Raw genomic sequence first — 23,474 nt, 5'->3', positions numbered from 1 at the left:
GAATATTTATCACTTTCTTTGTACATCTCCCTGAGTGTTTTTTTTTCTTCTCCCAGTTTGGAATGCCCAATTCCCAGTGTGCTTTTAAGTCCTCGTGGATGTGTAGTGATTCACCTCAGTCCGGGTGGCGGAGGACGAATCCCAGTTGCCTCAGCATCTGAGACCGTCAACCCGCGCATCTTATCACGTGGCGTGTTGAGTGCGTTGCCACGGAGACATAGCGCGTGTGGAGGCTTCATGCCATCCACCGCGGCAACTACGCTCAACTCCCCACGCGCCCCACCAAGAACGAACCACATTATAGCGACCACGAGGAGGTTACCCCATGTGACTCTACCCTCCCTAGCAACCGGGCCAATTTGGTTGCTTAGGAGATCCATCTCCCTGAGTGTTGACATGTTTGTGTGACATCATGCACCTGCATCTCGGCAAAATCAGAGTTGAGAATTTCTGTACCCTACAAGTTGTAATTCTGACTAGTAGGAAGTTGTAAAATCTGACTTTCCGAGTTGAATGGAATGCAGCAATACTTTTCAAAACTTGATCCGACACTGAATTCTCAAGCAGCCTAATTTACACTTAGAAAACTCCTGATGTTGCTATAACAATGCAAAAAGCACTTACCAATTTACTTGAAGTGAAAATCAGTCCTCCTTTCCTGTAAATTAAGCAATCACATGGTCATGCAGAACATCTCGTGTTTGTAAATCCATAAGGATCTCTTTCTCAACGGCGATAGTGGTAGTAATGACAGTCGACTCATCAGCAAAATCTTGCGCTCTTCGCTTTCAAATTACGTCACTTAAAGTGTGATTGCGTCACTGAAAGCCAGCTAGAAGGCCTGGTGGATATCCTAAAGATCACATCCACCAAGAACAAATAAATCAGTCTGATTGGCTGATGAATCTGACAATCTGACTTTAGTTGCTCATTCATTTGCACTGTTGAGGGATTCTGTGGAAATTCTGAAGGTCTGAGGGGGTGGAGCTCAGACTCACGTGCTGCTTCTGCTAACGAGCTTGGCTTCGGGCTTTGGGCATGCGATTTGTAAAACAGTTGTCAGGCTTCGCTTGTAAGCATCAAGGAATACATTCTGACTGGATAAACTTTTGGTTTTTCTCTGTTTATAGATTAATTAAGAGTGGAAAGCGATTAAAAATACATAGGCAAAAAGGTGATTGAGAATGAAAGGATGAAAAATATTTATTTATTTGGCATGTTAGGCCAGCAGAGAAGGCTTTGCTGGCCCTGAGAATTTGCCACTGGTAATAGCTAAATATATGTCTTTGACAAATATGTTGGTGTTGCTTATGAGCCACGTTTATAACTTCACGAAAAACAAACAGAAAATAAAATATCACATACCATTACTTAGAGGACGTGATTATCTTTCAAATGAACCCACACACAAGGTAATCAGATGCATAGATCATTAGATAATCCACATGAAACACAATGTTACAAATGACCACCAGGAGATGGCGCCAAATACATGACACAGACTCAATGATGACTCAAATGACACAGAATGAAACTCATTCTGTGAAATCTCATTACTAAAATCATGTCTGTATGCTATGCAAACCTTTAGTCATTGTTGTGTTTGCATGTGTAATTAGTTCTTATGTACAATTATTATGTTTTATTTGTTTGGAGATGCTTTTGGACACATGGAGGCGTTTTTAGACACTATGATTAATTATTTTTGTAATGATATAACTTTTGATTGCTTTGTCATATCAACTCAAAAATGTTCTCAGTTACAGTTGACATGATTGGGAACAAAACAAGTTTTTTGGAGTCAGTGCATTCACAAAGTATTCAGACCCCTTCATTTAAAAAAAAAAAAAAAAAAAAATGTTTACATAAATCTACACTCCATACCCCATAATGACAAAGCAAAAACTAGATTTTTGATGACTGCAAATTAATTAAAAAGAAAAAACTGAAATATCACATTGACATAAGTATTCAGACCCTTTGCTATGACACTTGAAATTTAGCTCAGGTGCATCCCATTTCTCTGGATTATCTTTGAGATATTTCTACACTTTGATTGGAGTCCACTGGTGGCAAATTCAATTGATTGGACATGATTTGGAAAGGCACAGACCTGTCTATGTAAGGTCTCACAGCTGAAAATGCATATCAGAGCAAAAACCAAGCCATGAGGTCAAAGGAACTGCCTGCAGAGTTCAGAGACAGGATTGTGTTGAGGCACAGATTTGGAGAAGGTTTCGGCTGCACTGAAGGTTCCCAAGAGCACAGTGGCCTCCATAATTCTTAAATGGAAGAAGTTTGGAACAACCAGGACTCTTCCTAGAGCTGGCCGCCCGGCCAAACTGAGCAATCGAGGGAGAAGGGCCTTGGTAAGAGAGGTAACCAAGAACCCGATGGTCACTCTGGTTGAGCTCCAGAGATCATGTGTGGAGATGGGAGAAACTTAAAGAAGGACAACCATCACTGCAACACTGCACCGATCTGGGCTTTATGGCAGAGTGGCCAGACAGAAGCCTCTCCTCAGTGCAAGACATATGAAAAAGTGCCTAAAGGACTCTCAGACTGTGAGAAACAAGATTCTCTGTTCTGATGAAATGAAGATTGAACTGTTTGGCCTCAATTCCAAACATGATGTCTGGAGGAAACCAGGCATCTCTCATCATCTGTGCACAATACCATCCCAAAGGTGAAGCATGGTGGTGGTAGCATCATGCTGTGGGGGTGTTTTTCAGTGGCAGGGACTGAGGGACTTTTCAGGGTTGAGGGAAAGCTAAACACAGCAAAATACAAAGATATCCTTTAAGAGGTTAACACTATCTGGCGTTTGTAAATCACGACTGTATCCGGCAGAATAGAGCAAGTGTAGATCAGAGCTACAGACCGGCACACTTCTGATATGTGTAATAGTAAGAGGGTGATGTAATTTCCAAGCAAAACAGAGAACACATTAGCTGGCCAAAACATACACACATCTTCATCTCTTATTTCATGGTCACGTGAGCGGTTGTTAGCAGTAGACAAGGCTTTTGAGCTTTATCTCATCTCAGAGTCTCAACCGTTTAGTCCTTTGCATCTTGTCATTTATTTGAGGGCATCCACATTCACTGTGTGTTACTCAAAGACTCAAAATAACCACTGGCATCATGCAGTCAAACGGCCTGCAGTGAAGCTCTTGAAGAACTGACCACCAAATATTTACCACATGACCTCATTTCACACTGTACTTATTACTTGGAAGCAGAAAAAAGTCAGCACAGGACCTGAATGAAAGCACAATGTGCTTTAAAGGTAGTTCCTTTGGTTTATATGGTACAGTACACTTTATGGCTTCTCAGTTCAGTTATCTTCTAAATCTGACAATTAGCATTCAGTTTACTGTTATTTCTGTGGGTTTTGGTGGTTAGAATTTATTTAAAGAAATAGTTGACTCATAAAAGAAAATTCCGTAATCATTTACTCATCTTCATGTCGTTCCAAACATGACTTCCTTCTTCCGTGGAACAGAAAAGAGGCTATTTTGATGAATCTCTAAGCCGCTCTTTTCTATATAATGAAAGCATACAGTGACCAGGGGCTTCCATAAAGCACTATAAAGGTATCATACACGTAGTCCATATGACACTTACACTTTATTTCAAATCTTCTGAAGCCTTACGATAACCTTGTGAGAGGAACCGAAAGAAATGTATACGCGGAAAATCTTGTGCTCCGTCACAGCTCCAAAATCTCATTTGCCCATGCACAAATGCTCAAATTTGCCACGTCAAGTCACGTTGCACCAGGTTTGACATAAATGTCACAAAATGCCATCGATTCACTTATGTCTCCTTGAAGGCAACAAACCAGTTTGAATATACAGATGCGCGAATGAGATTTGCAAGCTACGGCGGGGTGGACAAAATATTTGTTAATAACGACTTAAATTTGAGTCTGTTCCACTCACAAACCTACAACGGCAAGTTAGTGGCACATTAAAATAGAACACAATCTATGATTTCGAGAATAAAGTAGAACGATTACGGGAATACATTTATAATGTTTTGACAATAATCTTATTATAGGCCTTTTACGAAAATAGTCAATGTTTCAAGAATAAAGCAGTAATATCATGAGAATAAAGTCAGCATTACGAGATTAAAATCTAGTTGTATCATTATGAGTAGGGTTGGGAGGGTTACTTTATAAATGTAATCCATTACAAACACTGATTACTTAGTAAAAATGTAATCAGTGTCCCATTACCTCAATAAGAAAATAATGTTATCAAATTACTTTGTTACTTCTTGATTGCCTCAAGTTTGCATAAGTGAATAAAGTCAAGAGAAAAGCAATGTGTTCTCGAAGACTTTTAATCATGCCTTCTGAATGCAAACAAACCGTGTTTGAGTAATGTAGCTATTATTATATATACGAAAAAAACATGAAAAACTGGGACAGCGCCTCCTTATTAGGAAAACAGAATATGTTAAAATGTGGAACAACTCAGCATTTTTAAACAAATCAGGTGAGTCCTCTATCTGTTACAGAAAATGGTTTATCTCATCAAGCAAATACAGTTAGAACAGATGCATTGAATTATGTCTTGGTTAACATTAAACAAAATCTGACAAGACACACCTCAGATTCAAAAACTCTACAAAGTTGAATTCTGCCATGTATTGCAGTTATCATGTAGACTAACTGACACTGACCATTCATTAACTTCTGACTGCAATAGGTAGATCACATGCTCTCTTCATCATCATCGTTGTTATTTTTATAATTAATGCCTCCAGTGCCTGTCCTCCGTTTGCTCACGATCCACAGTCAAACATCACCAGCTAACATTTATGGGTGGTTCTATGTTCATGTTTAATGAGGATTTTAATGATAAATAATAATAATAAATAAATAAATAAAATCTTGTTTTAAAGAATAGATCGAAATAGATTTAAACCTTTTTAGTGTCTTGATTTACTTATTCCTACTTTGTATGAGTTTGAAAATGTTACATTTGCCAGTATTTCTCCCTCAGGGATCCCACAGATCCTTAAAAAGTCATAAAATGACATAAAAAGTCTTAAATATCTTAAATGATACAACAAAAGTCTTATTTTTTATTTAAAGAGGTTATTAAATTTGGGGGCGGAAAGACAGGAATCGTGATATAACCTAACGTGATTATCAAACTTCAAAAGAATATGATTTAATTAAATAAATGCATATGCTGCGTCTTTCAAAGTGAAAATGTGGCACTGTTGTATTTTCTTCTAGCACGTGGGGGCTTGTGAGTGTTTCCAGCTGTTGCAGAGCAGTTCACAATCATTAGGTCATATCGGACATTTATGACAAGCGATCACTAATGATCAACTGTTGATGTAGATGAAATATAACAACGTTTACTTTTAATTGTTTATATTGTAATACGTTGTAGATTATTGTATGATTGTACGTTTTACATCCCTTATCTGTTTGAATGAGCAGCTGGAAGTAGTGAAGCACAAAAAATTCAAAATAAGAGTCCCCGGTGTATTTTTTAAGTTAAAGTGCCTTTAAAGTTAAAAGTTTCACGCTATGAATCAAACCCCCCATATAGTGCATCTGAAATTTAATTAACCCTTGTGCATCAATTTAAAAAAGTTTCTCAGAGGTCCTTCGAGGACAAAAATGTCTGTCAAAAAACTGCCATAATAATATTATATATTAATATTATTTTCCACTTTCAGTGAGTTCAATGTTTTTTAACCAACATCAGTCCTGATCATAACTCGCAAATATTCATTAATTTTCAGGATTTTAACCCTTTAAATGCCAGTTTGTTTACATAATGCCACTGTTGTTTTTTACACAAACACACACACACACACACACATTTCTAAATACACACATACAAAACACACTCTGACATCCATATCAACACACACACACACACACAATTTTAGCTGCATCATTTATTCAATTAGTCTGTAGTACTCTATAACACAGCAAATAGAAAATAGGAGAAAAGCATGTACTTACTCCATAGGCTAAACGGCGCCATCTGGTGGAAAATATTAAAAATGTAAATTTTGAAGCCAGGACTCCGGAATGAAAGCATAATATCATAGGATTCATGATTTTATGCTTCAATGGCACTGGGATCAAATATTGCAGTTTTAATGTCCTGAAGGTCCTGAGTGTGACTATTTTGTGTACACGGTGTATTATAGATGTATTATAGGAACTGAGGTTGAAATATCAAAATTACCCAAAAAATACACACCTTTGGCAAAATGTATGCCGTTGACATTAACACAGCCAAAAATGAAAAAGACAAAAATGTCCTGAAGGTCACACAAGGGTTACATTTGGACTCTTGTAGCCTCTGTCTGGCCCTCCCCATCACAGGAAGAAAAGACTAAGAACATTTAATATAGGCTACTAATTAAAAATAAAAAACACTGGCAGACTAACTGGCTTTCTTTCAACACATCAAATCAGCACAGTCAGTGCTTGAAGTGGAAGAAAATAAGTGCAGCTACTCTCCTTATTAGTAGTAAACTTTTTTTTTTGTAAATGATACTGTGAGACTGTTTTTGTTCACAACATATGTTTATTTAAAAATAAATATATAAACTTGAGGTTTTACGGCAGAGCTCTTCAACTACTTTCTTGCAGGTTCAGATTATACAGATGAAAACTCAACTGGGCCAAACTTTTTTCTGTATTTATCTTAGCTAGCACTTCCGTTGTAACTAACCTTTTAACATGGAAAACAACCCTGTTAATAATATGCATTTATTTGCATTAAAATAGTATTTCATTTCATTAAAAGAGGTATTTATGTAATATTTTTAAGGCCTGGCAATAAATTCCTTCTTAAGAAGGAATTTCTTCTTGGCTAAAGAACAAACATTACCTCACACCCTCAACTAACAAACAGGTTTTGATTAAGCATTTAGTTCTGCTAAAGTCTGTATCTTTGATAATATCAACCCACATAAGAGAACAATGGCAATCTAATGTAGAACTGCCTTTTTACACATAATAAATGTAAAACTGAAAAAAGAGCATCATGTCTGTTCTTCCTTTTAAATTTGAATCCTCTACTTCAGAGAGGGGAAAATTAACCTTTTCTTGTCCTGCACATATTGTGATATTGCACACAAGAGCCAGATACTTATGCAGATAATCATTAGAAACAGTGAACAACCTGATATGATGATGTTCAGGATTGTGAATGCTGACACACATCTGTATGTAGAACTAAACACTGTCAGGATATATGCATAGGCAAGTTCAGTGACACTTCACATAATCTTTTTATGAGCACTACAGAAAAGAACAGAGAATATAAAGCTAACTGGAACTGGTCCACAGAACGCTTGATGACCGCCGCTGCTGTTGTTGCACATGAGTGTTGAGTGTGGTTAAACTCACCACTGAGTTTTGTGCAGAGAGCGCTCGGATATTTACCGTGATTTTATCTAAATCATTTGGAAGGTCAGATGAAAGTGATTGGCAGACCTCATCAAATCACTGACTTACAGTAAATAAAAACATTACATCGTACAGGGAGACTCTGAGAAGTGGTGGTATGCAAGAAAAACTGCCAGTACCATGTTGACTGAGTTAGAGAATTGCAGGTACTGCGTACCGGTGAGTACCCGCCCACTTCAAGCACTGAGCACAATTCAATATCAGTCGACCTCTAATTTGTATCTATTTATATAATGAAACATAAACCAATTTTGATGATATATATATATAACATGTCTCGAGTATTTTAAACTTGCATATCTCCTATCCTGTATTACTTATAAACAATGTTAAGGCCATGCTGAATGTGTGCCCCTGCCTGTTTAAGTAAGAGTCTGTGATACATGATTTATTTTGAGATTGTGTTGGATTGTTTTGGTATGGGGATACAGTATTAATTTCATTTGTTCAGGTCTTACAAAAGGTCTTAAAAAGTCTTAAATTTGATCTGAGAAACTCTGCAGCAACCCTGTCCCTCACCCATACTTTTGAACATTTCTTAACAATACATTTATAATAAGCATCAAAATCAATGTTGTCATTACAACATGAACGCATTTCAGAGAACAATTTTAGAGATTTAACTGAAGTTAAGATGGAAATGAGAAGTCACAAAGTTTCGTGAGTAGGCGTCTGGTGTACCGGAATACTGGCCGTTCGCTGGGGGGATTGGTCGTTTTTCCATTTCTATTCCTGCTCCTGCGAAAATGATCGACAGACAGTCGGACGGCGAAATTAGGGAACACTTATGACTAATTTTAGCTATCCTTGCTAACGTGATTTTCATGTGGGTCTTAACTTTAAATGCTTCTTTAAATTATATGTCGGGTCCTTGGAAAATCACTGCATCTTCACAACTGGAAGGTAGCCTCTGATCTGGCAGCCTGAACTGTAATGTTGTTTCCCTTTGTAGACACAAGAATGTCGGAATTTCCACAAAAATAATCATATTTCTCCAGTGGCCATTGTGATGAAACAGCACTTTTAATGGTTTGACCATGTTTGTCTCGAGAGCACAGTGTTGATGTGAGACAGATGTTATTTACACACGCGACAGTAAATGGCGGCAGATTCACATGAGTCACGAGAGAGAACCAGAAAAGATCTGATCATATCTGTATTCTGTACTAAAGCAAGCAGCGGTCATTATCATTTTATGTCAGGAGGATCTTTTTTGTTTTGTTTGTTATAAATAAAAAATTGTAATCCTGCTAGTAATCCCAGTTATTCCCAAATGTAACTGTAATCTGAATACGTTGAGTTTTTATGTAACTGTAACAGATTACAGTTACACATTTTTTGTATCCTGATCATGTAACGCCGTTACAAGTATTCTGTTACTCTTCAAGCCTGATTACGAGATTAAAGTAGTCCTGCTTTGAGAATAAATTAAAAGTTTCAAAAATGAAAATAAATTATGAATGAATAAAATCAAAATAACAAGAATAATGTCATAGTATTATGACATTTAATTTAGTAATGTTACGACTTTATTCTTGTAATTTCTCATTTATTCTTAAAATATTACTATTTACATCTCATGATGCTACTTTATTCACAGTCACAACATTATGAGATTAAAGTAGTATTATTTTGAAAATGTAGTCAAAATTATGAAAAGTCAGAACATAATGAGATTATAGTAATATTCTGAGAATAAAATCAAAATTACGAGAATAAAATCCACTATGAGAAATAAGTCGTAGCAATATGGCATTTAGTTTTGTAATATTGAATTACTTTATTCTCAAAATATTACTGCTATAATCTCATGATGCTACTTTATTCCTACTGCCATAGCATTATGAGATTAATGTGGTAATATTTCAAGAAAACAGATAAAATTGCAGAAAAAAAAGAAGTAAAAATATATTCATAATGTTACTATTTTATGACTATATTCTCTTAAAAGACCTACTGTATATTATGATATTATTCTCGAAATTGTCCATTTTTTTGTTTTAATGTGGCACTAAAAGAGCATTATACAATCATATAGTATGACTTCAGGAATATAGTCATATTGACTACTTTTATGACACTTTAATGGTGCTTTTTGTTCCTTTTTGGATGCCATTGGTCACTGTATCCTTTCATTGTATGGAAAACAGTGCCTCAAACATCTTTTACATTTTCTTCTTTTGTGTTCCATGGAAGAAAGTCATGTGGGTTTGGGACGACATGAGGATGAGTAAAAAATGACAGAATTTTCATTTTTTGCTGAATTATTCCTTTCAGTTACTCTGCAGTATTCGTCTTTACCTAAACGGCAGTCTAATGAAGGATAATCCTGTAACATCTTTCTGCTGTACTCTAGTAAATCAGAAACTTCTTGTGCCCTTATTCCCGTTTTGTGGCTTAAATATGGAGCACAGCTGCCCCGCACCTGCCCATCTGCGCTCCTCTCCTCCCTTTCCTGTGTTTAAATCATTCCAGTGACATCACCAGCACTCTGATTGCAGGATGAATACTTAGGAACTCTGGGTAATGTCACCTGGCAGGAGACAGATCTGTGAGGAAGGACGTGGCAGGCACAGGAAGCCGGGACGGGGGCGAGGAGGTCTTAGTATCTACTGGGACGCACTGAGACGCCGTTATATTGTCTCTTTAGTGTCCATGTTAAAAGTGTAACCCCTGTGAGTATCTCTAAACTAAAAAAATAAATAAAAATAAAATAAAATCTCAATGTGATAATGCACAGTAAATATAGGATTTCTAAAGAAAAATGCACTAAAGTACTCATAAGTGTACATTGTTTATCAGTGTGGCGTTTCACAATAAATCACTAAAATTTTTCAAATGGCATATCGGATGAAACTAGAGACTCTAATCTTTTGACTCAATCAGGTTTTGATGTAAAAACTCAATTAGGTTTCTTACAAGATTTCGTTTTGTTGGTGTTTCTCTGCTGTGATCGACGGCTTGTTTTTTCACATGATGGTGCGTCGGAAGTTTAACTCTTTTCTGACAGCACAGAGTCTCCTGACCTGAAATCAATCAGTTTGAATTCATTTAAATTATGCATTGCGTTTAGCGCAACTTGCTAAAGGGTCATCATATTTGGGGGTCCTTGGCATGAAAATGTTAGAAAACCCCTGTGCTAGGTCAGTGTTTCTCAACTGGTATTGCTTCAGGATCAAGTGCTGACTAAACACAGTACCAAAAATAAACAAAAGTAAACAAAAATGTCCTTAAAATCAAAATGTATTTACATTATTTAATTTTAATTAATACAATTTTATGGTTTTATGTATTAAGCTGATAATTGAGCACACAAAACACATTGTGGTCAACACAAACCATTATTCTCCTCACTGTTAGTGAATCTGTATTTAATGTAGTTTGGATTGTTTTTCTTTTTAACTTGTGTAGTTCTGGTGATGGTTTTTGAGGATGAGTTCACGTCTCGCAACCTGTCCATGTTGACTTCTGTCCAATTTGACAAGCTTCTAAAGTACTAGTAAAAATAATGAGTATTGCTAACAGTGATTGCACTCTGAATGAGAGTTTGTGTCTTTCTGGCCAGTTTAAAAAACCTGGATGTTTTTTGGCTGTACTTACAATAGGAGTGATGTCACGTTGTTGCCATTTGACCCGTGTCTGATAACTCGAGACTAATCTTTGTGTTTGACTTCAATTATACCAGTTATCCCACTATTAAACATTCATGGAACAAATGAACTACACAAAAGAGTCCTGGCAAAAATCAGCCATAATGTGAAATCCACCTCAAAACATTGCAGTAGGAAAAATGACATCATCCAGAAGGAAACCAAAGAGTTGATTAGAATTTCAAATCTCCAAGAGTGGGGCTTTCCACCTCACAGGAGGAGAACAGAATGAGAGAGTGACTGAGAGTCAGAAAAACTCAAACTCTAAATTCACGTTTGGCTCCGTTCCAAAACCTACTGATCTGCCTTGCCTTCTAGTGTTTACATAGGCAGCTACCTTTTAAGTCAGCATCCAAAATGAAATGGAACCTCATAAGTGACTGATTTGGAATGCTCTACATAGGTAAAGAGCACAAGAGACTTCCTTTTCTACATCCGCCATATTGGGTGTTCCAATTTCTCTAGTGCTCTGTCTCGGGCCGAACATTCTCTGGTTTGGTGTTAGCATGTTGCTAAGCTAACAACGTGAAATTCTAATAAGCATAAATATACACAGCACAAACAAATATTAGGTAAAATATTCAATTTTCAATTAGATACTTTTCAGTATGAAATTACGGATACATGTGATCCTCCCTTAGAGTTTGGTCAAAACGAGTTATCTTAGAAGGGAGCATAGTGCTGCTTCCTAACTTTTGAACAGCCTTTGCATCAGAAGTGCATCTATCATGTCTTAATGTCTTAGACAGGAATGAGCTCACTGAAATTAATTATGAAATTATCAATACAAACTCAGATTACATGGTGGACATTGTTAAAAAGATTGTTCTCTAATGAGAGCTCAGTTTTTTTGATGGTTAGTTGTTAAGCAATCTTTGAAGGCATTCTTCTTAACCACAAATGTCCAAAAATAAAAAGTGTTTATTTTCTGTACCAATTGCATAATTAAATGCAATTATTTTTTAATCAACCTGGTCTCATAGAATCACATTACTATACCTACAGTGGCAAGAAAAAGTACCCTTTGGAATTAGCTGGTTTTCTACATTAATTGGTCATAAAATGTGATCTCATCTTCATCAGAATCACAAGTATAAACAAACACAATGTGCTAAATCTAACAACACACAAATATAATATTTAATGTCTTTATTGAACACATCCCATTAAACATTCACAGTACTGTGGAAAAAGTAAGTGAACCCTTGGATTTAATAACTGGTCGATCCTCCTTTGGCATCAATAACCTCAACCAAGTGTTCTGCGGATTAGACCTGCACAACGTTCAGAAGGAATTTTGGAGCATTCTTCCTTACAGAACTGCTTCAGCTCAGACATATTCTTAGGATGTCTGGTGTGAACGGCTCTCTTGAGGTCAATCCACAGCATCTCTATTGGGTTAAGATCTGGGCTCTGACTGGGACACTCCAAAAGGTGGATTTTCTTTTTTTGAAGTCATTCTGTAGTGGATTTACTTCGATGTTTAGGGTCATTGTCCTGCTGCATCACCCAACTTCTACTGAGCTTCAGCTGGCACACAGCCACCCTGACATTATCCTGTAGGATATCTTGATAAACTTGGGAATTCATTTTCCCATGATGATGGCAAGTGGTCCAGGCCCAGAAGAAGCAAAGCATCCCCAAATCATGATGCTTAGCCACGGTTCTTCACCGTTGGCATGATGTTTACATGTTGATATGCGGTAGTGTCAATATGCGTGATATACGTAGTGCTGCAAGTTCTTCCCAAACAATTCAACCTAACTTTCATCAGTCCACAAATATTTTTCCCAGCAGCATTGCGGAGTGTCAAGGTGGTCTTTGGCAAACTTCAGGTGTGCAGCAATGTTTTTGTTGGAAAGCAGCGGCTTCCTTCGTGGTGTCCTGTCATGAACACATGCCTGTTTTTTTTTTTGTTTTTTTGGGGATTTTTCCCCTTTTTCTCCCAATTTGGAATGCCCAATTCCCAATGCGCTCTAAGTCCTGGTGGTCGCATAGTGATTTTGCCTCAGTCCGGGTGGCGGAGGACGAAACCCAGTTGCCTCCGTGTCTGAGACAGTCAACCCGCGCATCTTATCACGTGGCTTGTTGAGCGCGTTGCTACGGAGACATAGCGCGTGTGGAGGCTTCACGCCATCCACCGCGGCATCCGCGCTCAATTCACCATGTGCCCCACCGAGAACAAACCACATTATAGCGACCACGAGGAGGTTACCCCATGTGACTCTACCCTCCCTAGCAACCGGGCCAATTTGGTTGCTTAGGAGACCTGGCTGGAGTCACTCAGCACGCCCTGGGATTCGAACTAGCGAACTCCAGGGGTGGTAGCCAGCGTATTTTACCACTGAGCTACCCAGGCCCCCAACACATGCCTGTTTAATGTTTTCTGTAGACTCATGAACATAGATGTTAACCAGTTCCAGTGATTCCTTCAAGTCTTTATCTGTCTCTCTAGGGTTCTTCTTTTACCTCATTGAGCATTCTGCAGTGTGCCCTTTGAGTCATCTTGCCAGGATGGCCACTTCTAGTGAGAGTAGTCACTGTACTAAACCATCTCCATTTATAGACAGTTTGTCTAACTGTGGACAGATGAATAAATAAGCTCTTTGAGATAAATTTGTAACCCTTTCCAGCTTTATGCAAAGCAACAATTCTTGATCTCTTCTGAGATCTCTTTTTTGTGAGGCATGGTCCATGTCAGCAGATGCTTCTTGTGAATAGCAAACTCAAAATGTTTGAGTGCTTTTTATAAGTCAAAGTAGCTCTAACCCACACCTCCAATCTCGTTTCATTAATTTCATTAATTAAAGAGTTCCTGTTTCAGTGGCATACCCAAAATTAAAGGTAGGGTCAAGTGTTTGGTGTCATTGTAAAGAAAACTTTTCACAATTTTTAATCATACAGAGCAGTGGTTCCCTACCCTGTTCCTGAAGGTCCCCCAACACTACACATTTGGTTAACTCCCTGATCAAACACACCTGATTCAACTCATTAGCTCATTAGTAGAGACTCCATGACCTGAATACAAAATGTGCAGTGTTGGGGGGGGGGGTGTTAGGGGGCTCCAGGAACAGGGTAGGGAACCACTGATATAAATTATGATCAATTCTGAGACTCTCAGCCTAAGAAACTGCTGAAAAATGTTTTTACTTTTTAATGTACTTTTTTTCCTAAATGCCAGATTTGCCAACTCCTGACTCTAATAGCTTTTGTTGACATCATTAGCCACATTCTGTGAATGTTTAATGGGATGTGTTCAATAAAGACATGAAAGATTATAATTGTGTGTTGTTAGATTAAGCACATTGTGTTTGTCTATACATGTGACTAATGAAGATGAGATCACATTTTATGACCAATTAATGCAGAAAATTATTTTTATGTGGCTCGTTGTATGTATCTTGGCAGTTTTCTGATGAAATGAACACTAGAGGCACTACAACAACAATTACTTTTATTCACTTTCACACAAATCACGAATAAAACGGCAGATTATCAGTTTATAAACACGTTCTTTTCACCCTGTTCCTCACACAAAGCTATCTAAAAGCTTTTATTATAGTGCATGACTCATTTTAATGTTTGCATTACATAACTATCTACATTTACAAGCTTGTTCGAGTGTGATCAAATTGACACTATCGGTTAGGTTTTGGGTTTACGGTAGTGAGGTAGGTTTTAAAACAAATTAAAACTCCATAGAGCATTAATCTTAAAAACCTCATCTGTTTGGGAGAACATTTCAGCACCACACAGTTTTTACACTCTTCAGGGGGTTGACTACCAATGGCTAACTTATAGATGAATTTGAACATGAAACTGAGATATGAGAAATTATTTTAATATCAAAAAATTACAAGCTCACCATTTGATGCATAAGTCGCACACTTTTGTACTAAATTGATTTTCACAACACAAAAAAGTGAAAAGTGTAAAAGAGAAACGCCAGCTGAATGTTGCATAAGTGTGTGGTTTTTGCAGGCGGCATGCACAGCGCGTCTGGCGTGATGTGCACTGCAGGAGCCCAGCTGGCATCATCTGTTAATATTACATAAATATTCCAAATTTGACTCTCCATCCAGCCAGTCAGGAATGTGGTGGATTGCTAATGGATTATGGTCTGTCGTCAGTATGCACACATTCTACAGGACAGAGCAAAAGAAAAGCCTCACAGTTGCTGTTTTATCTTTCTAATGAAAGTATTAAATAAAAGAATACTCAAATAGAATGATATGTGACATGGAATAGTATTTTGACATTGACTGAATATAACTGCATTATATGATTAAATATCAAAGCAAGTGTCATATTTCTGAATATTGATGGTCTCTTATGTCACTGTGCAGTCTCTACAAGTGGTCCCACTTTATATTAAGTGTCTTAAACCACGATATACTAACATAAAAATGCATACAATAAAATGTCCTTATTTTGTAACTGTATGTTGGGGTAGAGTTAGGGTTAAGGGTCAAGGTTAACAGTGTAACTACAGATTTAGTTACATGCAAGTACTTTAAATGTACAGTTGTGCTCAGAAGTTTGCATACCCTGGCAGAAATTGTGAAATTTTGGCATTGATTTTGAAAATATGACTGATCATGCAAAAAAACTCTTTTATTTAAGAATAGTGATCATATGAAGCCATTTATTATCACATAGTTGTTTGGCTCCTTTTTAAATCATAATGATAACAGAAATCACCCAAATGGCCCTGATCAAAAGTTTACACACCCTTGAATGTTTGGCCTTGTTACAGACACACAAGGTGACACACACAGGTTTAAATGGCAATTAAAGTTTAATTTCCCACACCTGTGGCTTTTTAAATTGCAATTAGTGTCTATCCTAGTATCACTATCCTTAAATAAAAGACCATCAGTCATATTTTCAAAATCAATGCCAAAATTTCACAATTTTTGCCAGGGTATGCAAACTTTTGAGCACAACTGTAAGTACAATGCAATTTGTATCAAATACTTAAGTGCATAGTAGTTAAAGACACCTCATTTAAAATGGGTCCAGTAAACTAGTTAAATAATTTTAACTCAAATCAATATTTTATTTTATTTGTATGTATAAATTTATTTGTTATGTAGCTGTGTAATAAGTGTGATAATGTACAGTCAGCGTCGAGTTGATCACCCTGTCTGGGTTTATTTTACTATAATGACCAGCTGACTGTACATTATCCCTTGTAACATTTTACACCTAACAAATTTCTTTAAGTCAAATGTTTTGCTTAAACAGTGTGCTTGTGCTCTCCTTCTTTAAAATAATTGTCACCTGCTTTTCATATTTTAATGCAAAATTACATTCAGATTATATGTGTGACTTAAGTGTCCAAACAGTTTTGGGGGGCCCTTTATATGCAAATACATATTTTTTGATTTGCTGAGATATTTGAGTGACATTGCACTTGTTTGGGAATTTCACTGGTTTTCCACTGGATTTCCGCACTTCACTCCATCAACATTTGACTTGGTAACTCTTGCGCCATGAAACGTAAACATGTGATCAATTGATAAATAATTCTGATTTAATACTTAGGCTTAAATCAGATCTAACAAGAAAGTTTTTGGTTCAAGAACTCACTTTAAAATAGAGCTTCAATGAACTGACCTTTGACCTCTTGGTTTGCAGATGACCTTCCCTACTGTCCCAAGGGAATAACATCTAAAGTGTTCCGCTTCAATGTCTCCAGCATGGAAAAGAATGCCACCAACCTGTTCCGGGCAGAATTCCGTGCCCTGCGGGTGCCAAACTCCAGCGCCAAGAGAAACGAGCAGCGCATCGAGCTCTATCAGGTGTGTACAGAGTGTTCTTTTGCTTTAAAACATTAAATGTTTCATTATACATTTTAGAGGATGTTGGAATTTGTGCGCTCACGTCAACTCACAGTTATGACTTGGTGGACATGGTCATACAAAACCTGGAAATATCAAAGAAGTTTAACATTTTAGGGCCTATTTTCAGACCTTGAAAAGCCACATAAATTAATAACATGGAAATGGTCATGGACATTTCTATAGTGAATATTAAAAAAAATATTCCAACAGTTTGATTTTCTCTTTAACCCTTTAAGCTCTGAAGGTGTTTTTAAAGAGTTCCTGTTTCAGTGGCATACCCAAAATTAAAGGTAGGGTCAAGTGTTTGGTGTCATTGTAAAGAAAACTTTTCACAATTTTTAATCATACAGAGCAGTGGTTCCCTACCCTGTTCCTGAAGGTCCCCCAACACTACACATTTGGTTAACTCCCTGATCAAACACACCTGATTCAACTCATTAGCTCATTAGTAGAGACTCCATGACCTGAATACAAAATGTGCAGTGTTGGGGGGGGGGTGTGTTAGGGGGCTCCAGGAACAGGGTAGGGAACCACTGATATAAATTATGATCAATTCTGAGACTCTCAGCCTAAGAAACTGCTGAAAAATGTTTTTACTTTTTAATGTACTTTTTTTCCTAATTGTTTTGATTTGATATATATCTCTGTGTGTAAATAAGGTTGTTCCGAAAAACTGCTTTTGTTTTGTTCCCAATAATGTCAACTGTAACAGAGTAAAATTCTGTGTCTCTCCAAACAAATAAACATAATAATTGTACATAAGAACTAATTACACATGCAAACACAACAGTGACTGAAGGTTTTCATAGCATGCAGACATGATTTTAGTAATGAGATTTCACAGAATGAGTTTCATTCTGTGTCATTTGAGTCATCATTGAGTCTGTGTCATGTACTTGGCGCCATCTCCTAGTGGCCATATGTAACAGTCAGCAATCAAATGTCTCTCTGCCCAAATATGGATGACTTTTTGCACCGATCTGAACCCAGTCCGATTGGTTTAGCGTTCCAGGTCACTACATCATTCCTGATGACGTCATCTGATCCAGGAAAGCTAATGTGTTTTCAACCAGACTGCAAGATACTGTGTGCACATTGTGCTTTGTGTCAATTATCTAATGATCTCTGCTTCTGATTACCTTGTGTGTGGGCTCGTTTGAAAGATAATCGCCTCCTCTAAATAGTGATATATGATATTTTATGTTCTGTTTATTTTTCTTGAAGTTATAAGTGAAAATGAGGCATATGAGCAAGACCTGTTCACATGAAACATAATTTTAAAAGACATATACTCAGCTATTACACTATATTTTTGTGAGTAAAACAAATATGCTGGTTGTATTCTACTCTTTAAGAGCTTTCCAACAACATATGACACATGGCTATTTGATGAGTTAGATATTTTTACTGATTACAATAATATGTACAGTGCAAAATTATGAAAATTAAAATTTTAAAGCACTTGTTTAGTTTTGGTCATAATGTCTACATGTATTGTAAAGTAGAGCTTCTAAGATTTCAAATGATACCTATATTGTGTTGGTCAAGACTGTAGTTATTAATATTTTGATCATATTTTTTTTGTTTTTCTCGTGGGCTCATCAGAGCGTCAAGGTTATTTCACCTTACATTACTATATTATGTTATGACTGCAATATCATAAATGTTTACTGATTTGTCAAAAAAGAAAATTAAAATTGAATTAAGGCATCATAACAATATAACTTACAGTATGACAGATAATTATTACTTTAAAATCTGCTACAGAACAAAACACTGTTTGAATGAGAAAATGACATCCTCATTTTAATAAAAGAAGGACCTCTGCAATGCTGGTTAGATAGTCTGTGAAACGATTTTACTGTGAAAGGATTTTAATGATTACTTGAGCATTTTACAAGTGTGTGTGTGTGTGTGTGTGTGTGTGTGTGTGTGTGTGGTCTGCAACAGAGTTAGATAAACAAGCAGTACTAAGACAAAATAACAATTATAATGCTACATCTATGAACATTTGTGGCCCAGAGATAAACATACAGTAGAAAGTAATTAACAATTTAAACATTGTACATGTACTAAACTAAAATGCATGATGTAGGAAACTATTTGAAATTTAGAGCTTGAGCTCCCAATATAAATAAAGTATAATTGGCAGCAAAAAACTAAAAAGTTTACTATACATTTTAGGATAACATTAATAAATGTTGTTTTACTTCAAGAAATTAATGCACACAGCTTTGCTATCGTTACATGTGCACAGCAAATCACTCCGACACACTATTTTAAAAGGACAGTGCTCATCAAGACTGCTTTTAAAAAGTTAAATCAAGAGTCCACTATTAAATATACAATATCGACTGATAAATATCCATTGTGGACCAATACAGAGAGATAAATAAATAACGCAGCTATCTGATATACACTGATGAGCCACGACATTATGACCACTCACAGGTGAAACGAATAACATTGATCATCTCCTAACAAGGCCACATGTCAAGGTCTGGGTAGATTAGATATAAAGTGAACAATCAGTTCTCATATTCAACGTGTTGAATGCAGGTGAAATGGGCAGGAGTAAAGATCTGAACGACTTTGACAAGGGCCAAATTGTTATGGCCAGATGACTGGGTCAGAGCATCTCTGAAACGGCAAGACTTGTGGGGTGCTCCCGGTCAGCAGTGGTAAGTACCTACTGACAGTGGTCCGCGACAGGGTGTTGGGCGCCCAACGCTCATTGATGCACGAGGGCAACAAAGGCTATCCCTTCTGATCTGAACTGACAGAAGGTGTACTGTGGCACAAGTCACAGAAAAGTTTAATGATGGTTACGGGAGGAATGTATCACAACACACAGTGCATCGCACCCTGCTGCGTATGGAGCTGCTTTTCCTCAGACCGGCCAAATTACCTACTATTTTTTGAAAAACACCAAGGTCGTGTGAAAATTTAATTACTGTCCGAATCCACATCTCTGAGTTTATAATCCAAAAGCCATTTTGGAAATCCTTTTTGACCACTACTAAGTGCCGTACGTTTGCGCTGCGTGTGGTAACAGCTCACGCGTCATGGACAGTTGTGAAAGTTGGAGGATTGTGTAACAGAAATTTTTGAAATAATTCACAATAATAAAATGACGTCGCCACTCCACCACAGTGAGTGGGAACTCTTAAGTAGAAGGGAAAGAAAAATGAGAGCCAAATCACGTAAACATTTGAAATGGTCCATTATTATGGCAGCAATGTAATAAAATTGTAATATATCACATTTGAATGTAGAAACATTTACTAAATACATTTATACATAGCGCTTGCATGACTACTCATTTATACGGGTCAGGTAGTCCCAGAAATGTTGCCGGATTAATGTCTATCTTATTTAAAAGGTTTAATTTCCACCTCCACTTTTTAAACACTGACAGATAATTCCAAATGATGTCTGTCAATTTGAAAGATAAAACATGAGAAAACCATTTTTACCATAGCTCCTCAAATTTCATTTTAACTATCTTTTCTGTCCTTGATTTGTGAGGCTTCTATATCTCCTTGTGTGCGTTTAGGAGAGAGCAGGCAACTGAGGTGATGTGGGGGATGAAACATGCGTACCCATTGACAGATTTATTTGGCTGCGTTGATAAACAGTCTTGTCCCTACAGTTTCTTGCTCTTCGCAAGAATTTTGGCTTGATCTGTATGTGTAAATGCACACTGTAAATGTCCGCAGCGCTTTGCAGCGTGGTTCCCTCATGCTTTAAAATGTTATTTTCACTTTAGCATAATTGCAAACATATTTAAATGCAAATACAGATGATGCAGTTTGTGGATTAATTAATTTTTCACATAACAAGCGCAACTGCAGTTATGTGATCGACAAAAAGTCTTGCTCGTCCCCCGTGATTTAATTGAGTTTTATCACAGAGGAGCCATGAAAATTTACTTTTACAGATGTCACCCTGAGAAATATTTGCCGTCCGAACAGGGCTAAAGTCAGTGTTGTATAAAGTATCCATTTGTCATACTTGAGTAAAAGATACACTATATTGCCAAAAGTATTCGCTCACCCATCCAAATAATTGAATTCAGGTGTTCCAATCACTTCCATGGCCACAGGTGTATAAAATGAAGCACCTAGGCATGCAGACTGCTTCTACAAACATTTGTGAAAGAATGGGCCGCTCTCAGGAGCTCAGTGAATTCCAGCGTGGTACTGTGATAGGATGCCACCTGTGCAACAAGTCCAGTCGTGAAATTTCCTCGCTACTAAATATTCCACAGTCAACTGTCCGTGGTATTATAACAAAGTGGAAGCGATTGGGAATGACAGCAACTCAGCCACGAAGTGGTAGGCCACGTAAAATGACAGAGCGGGGTCAGCGGATGCTGAGGCGCATAGTGCGCAGAGGTCGCCAACTTTCTGCAGAGTCAATCACTACAGACCTCCAAAGTTCATGTGGCCTTCAGATTAGCTCAAGAACAGTGCGTAGAGAGCTTCATGGAATGGGTTTCCATGGCCGAGCAGCTGCATCCAAGCCATACATCACCAAGTGCAATGCAAAGCGTCGGATGCAGTGGTGTAAAGCACGCCGCCACTGGACTCTAGAGCAGTGGAGACACGTTCTCTGGAGTGACGAATCACGCTTCTCCATCTGGCAATCCGATGGACGAGTCTGGGTTTGGCGGTTGCCAGGAGAACAATACTTGTCTGACTGCATTGTGCCAACTGTGAAGTTTGGTGGAGGGGGGATTATGGTGTGGGGTTGTTTTTCAGGAGCTGGGCTTGGCCCCTTAGTTCCAGTGAAAGGAACTCTGAATGCTTCAGCATACCAAGAGATTTTGGACAATTCCATGCTCCCAACTTTGTGGGAACAGTTTGGGGATGGCCCCTTCCTGTTCCAACATGACTGCACACCAGTGCACAAAGCAAGGTCCATAAAGACATGGATGAGCAAGTTTGGTGTGGAAGAACTTGACTGGCCTGCACAGAGTCCTGACCTCAACCCGATAGAGCACCTTTGGGATGAATTAGAGCGAAGACTGCAAGCCAGGCCTTCTCGTCCAACATCAGTGTCTGACCTCACAAATGCGCTTCTGGAAGAATGGTGAAAAATTCCCATAAACACACTCCTAAACCTTGTGGAAAGCCTTCCCAGAAGAGTTGAAGCTGTTATAGCTGCAAAGGGTGGGCCGACGTCATATTAAACCCTATGGATTAAGAATGGGATGTCTCTCAAGTTCATATGCGTCTAAAGGCAGATGAGCGAATACTTTTGGCAATATAGTGTACCATCATGGAAATTGACTTAAGTAAAAGTTAAAGTAGCTCATGAGAAAATGACTTAAGTAAAAGTATTAAAGTAACTGATATTAAATTTACTTAAGTATCAAAAGTACAAGTAAATTGCATAAATTACGGAACAGTTCATTAAAACCATGGCAACTTATTTGATTGGTGGTGCTCATCATTTCCTCACCCTCATGCCATCCCAGATGTGTATGACTTTCTTTCATCTGCAGAACACATACAATGATTTTTAGAAAAATATTTCAGCTCTATAGGTCAATTCAGTGCAAGTGAATGGTGGCCAGACATTTCAAGTTACAAAAAGCACATTAAGGGAGCATAAAGTAATCCATACTACTACAGTGGTTAAATCCATGTCTTCTGAAGCAATTCAGTTGGTTTTGGGTGAAAACAAACAAAACTGTAACTAATTTTCACTGTATATCTTGCCATTGCAATCTTTAGGCACAATCTTGATTTCAAGCTTGATTTCACTTTCTAGTGCTTGATGCACACGCAGAGCCCTTGGTGGCACTATAGGAAGTGTAATCGAACTTGAAATCCTGATCGCAAAGAAGACTGCTAATGTCAAAATATATAGTCGAAAAATGAGTTATATTTTGGTCTATTCTCACCCAAAACCAACTGAATCCATTCAGAAGACATTGATGAAACCACTGGAGTCTTATGCTGCATTTATGTGCTTTTTGGAGCTTTAAAGGTCTGGCCACTATTCACTTACATTGAATCAACCTACATAACAGCGATATTCTTCTGAAAATCTTTTTTTGTTTGTGTTCTGCAGAAAAAAAAAAAAAAAGTCATTCACATCTTGGATCAAATGAGGGTGAGAAAATTATGAGAAAATGTTCATTTTTAAGTGAACTATCCCTTTAATGGTACATTCAAGTCACATCAAAATGAACATATTTATGGGATTATGGGGCCAATAAGCAACCACCCAGAACACCCTGGCAACTGCATAGCAATGTGCTGAAACACAGTTAAAACAACTTAACAGCATAGCAACACCCTGGCAACTGCATAGCAATGTGCTGAAACACAGTTAAAACAACTTAACAGCATAGCAACACCCTGTCAACTGCAAAGCAATGTGCAAAAAACACAGAAAACAACTTGGCAACAGCATAGTAACAACCTGGCAACCACATACTGTAGCAATGCACCAAAACACACAGCAGAGATCACCTTGACAACTGCATAGCATGCCCTAGCAACCATAG

The 23,474-nt window shown here is 37.6% G+C and overlaps 1 protein-coding gene across 1 annotated transcript in view; it reads left to right on the top strand.

Annotated features, from left to right (window-relative positions):
• The window catches only part of LOC127455384 (transforming growth factor beta-3 proprotein-like), a 47,050-nt gene that overhangs the window by 4,256 nt on the left and 19,320 nt on the right, over positions 1–23,474 (top strand). Inside the window, exon 2 of the mRNA XM_051723239.1 lies at positions 16,749–16,912. Within this exon, the coding sequence (XP_051579199.1) occupies positions 16,749–16,912 (164 nt within the window). The remainder of the gene's footprint in view (positions 1–16,748; positions 16,913–23,474) is intronic.

The sequence above is a fragment of the Myxocyprinus asiaticus genome, chromosome 17, assembly GCF_019703515.2.
Source record: "Myxocyprinus asiaticus isolate MX2 ecotype Aquarium Trade chromosome 17, UBuf_Myxa_2, whole genome shotgun sequence".
Lineage (NCBI taxonomy): Eukaryota > Metazoa > Chordata > Actinopteri > Cypriniformes > Catostomidae > Myxocyprinus > Myxocyprinus asiaticus.
Note: the sequence above shows the minus strand (reverse complement) of the source record. Positions and strands in the feature narration are given on the sequence as shown.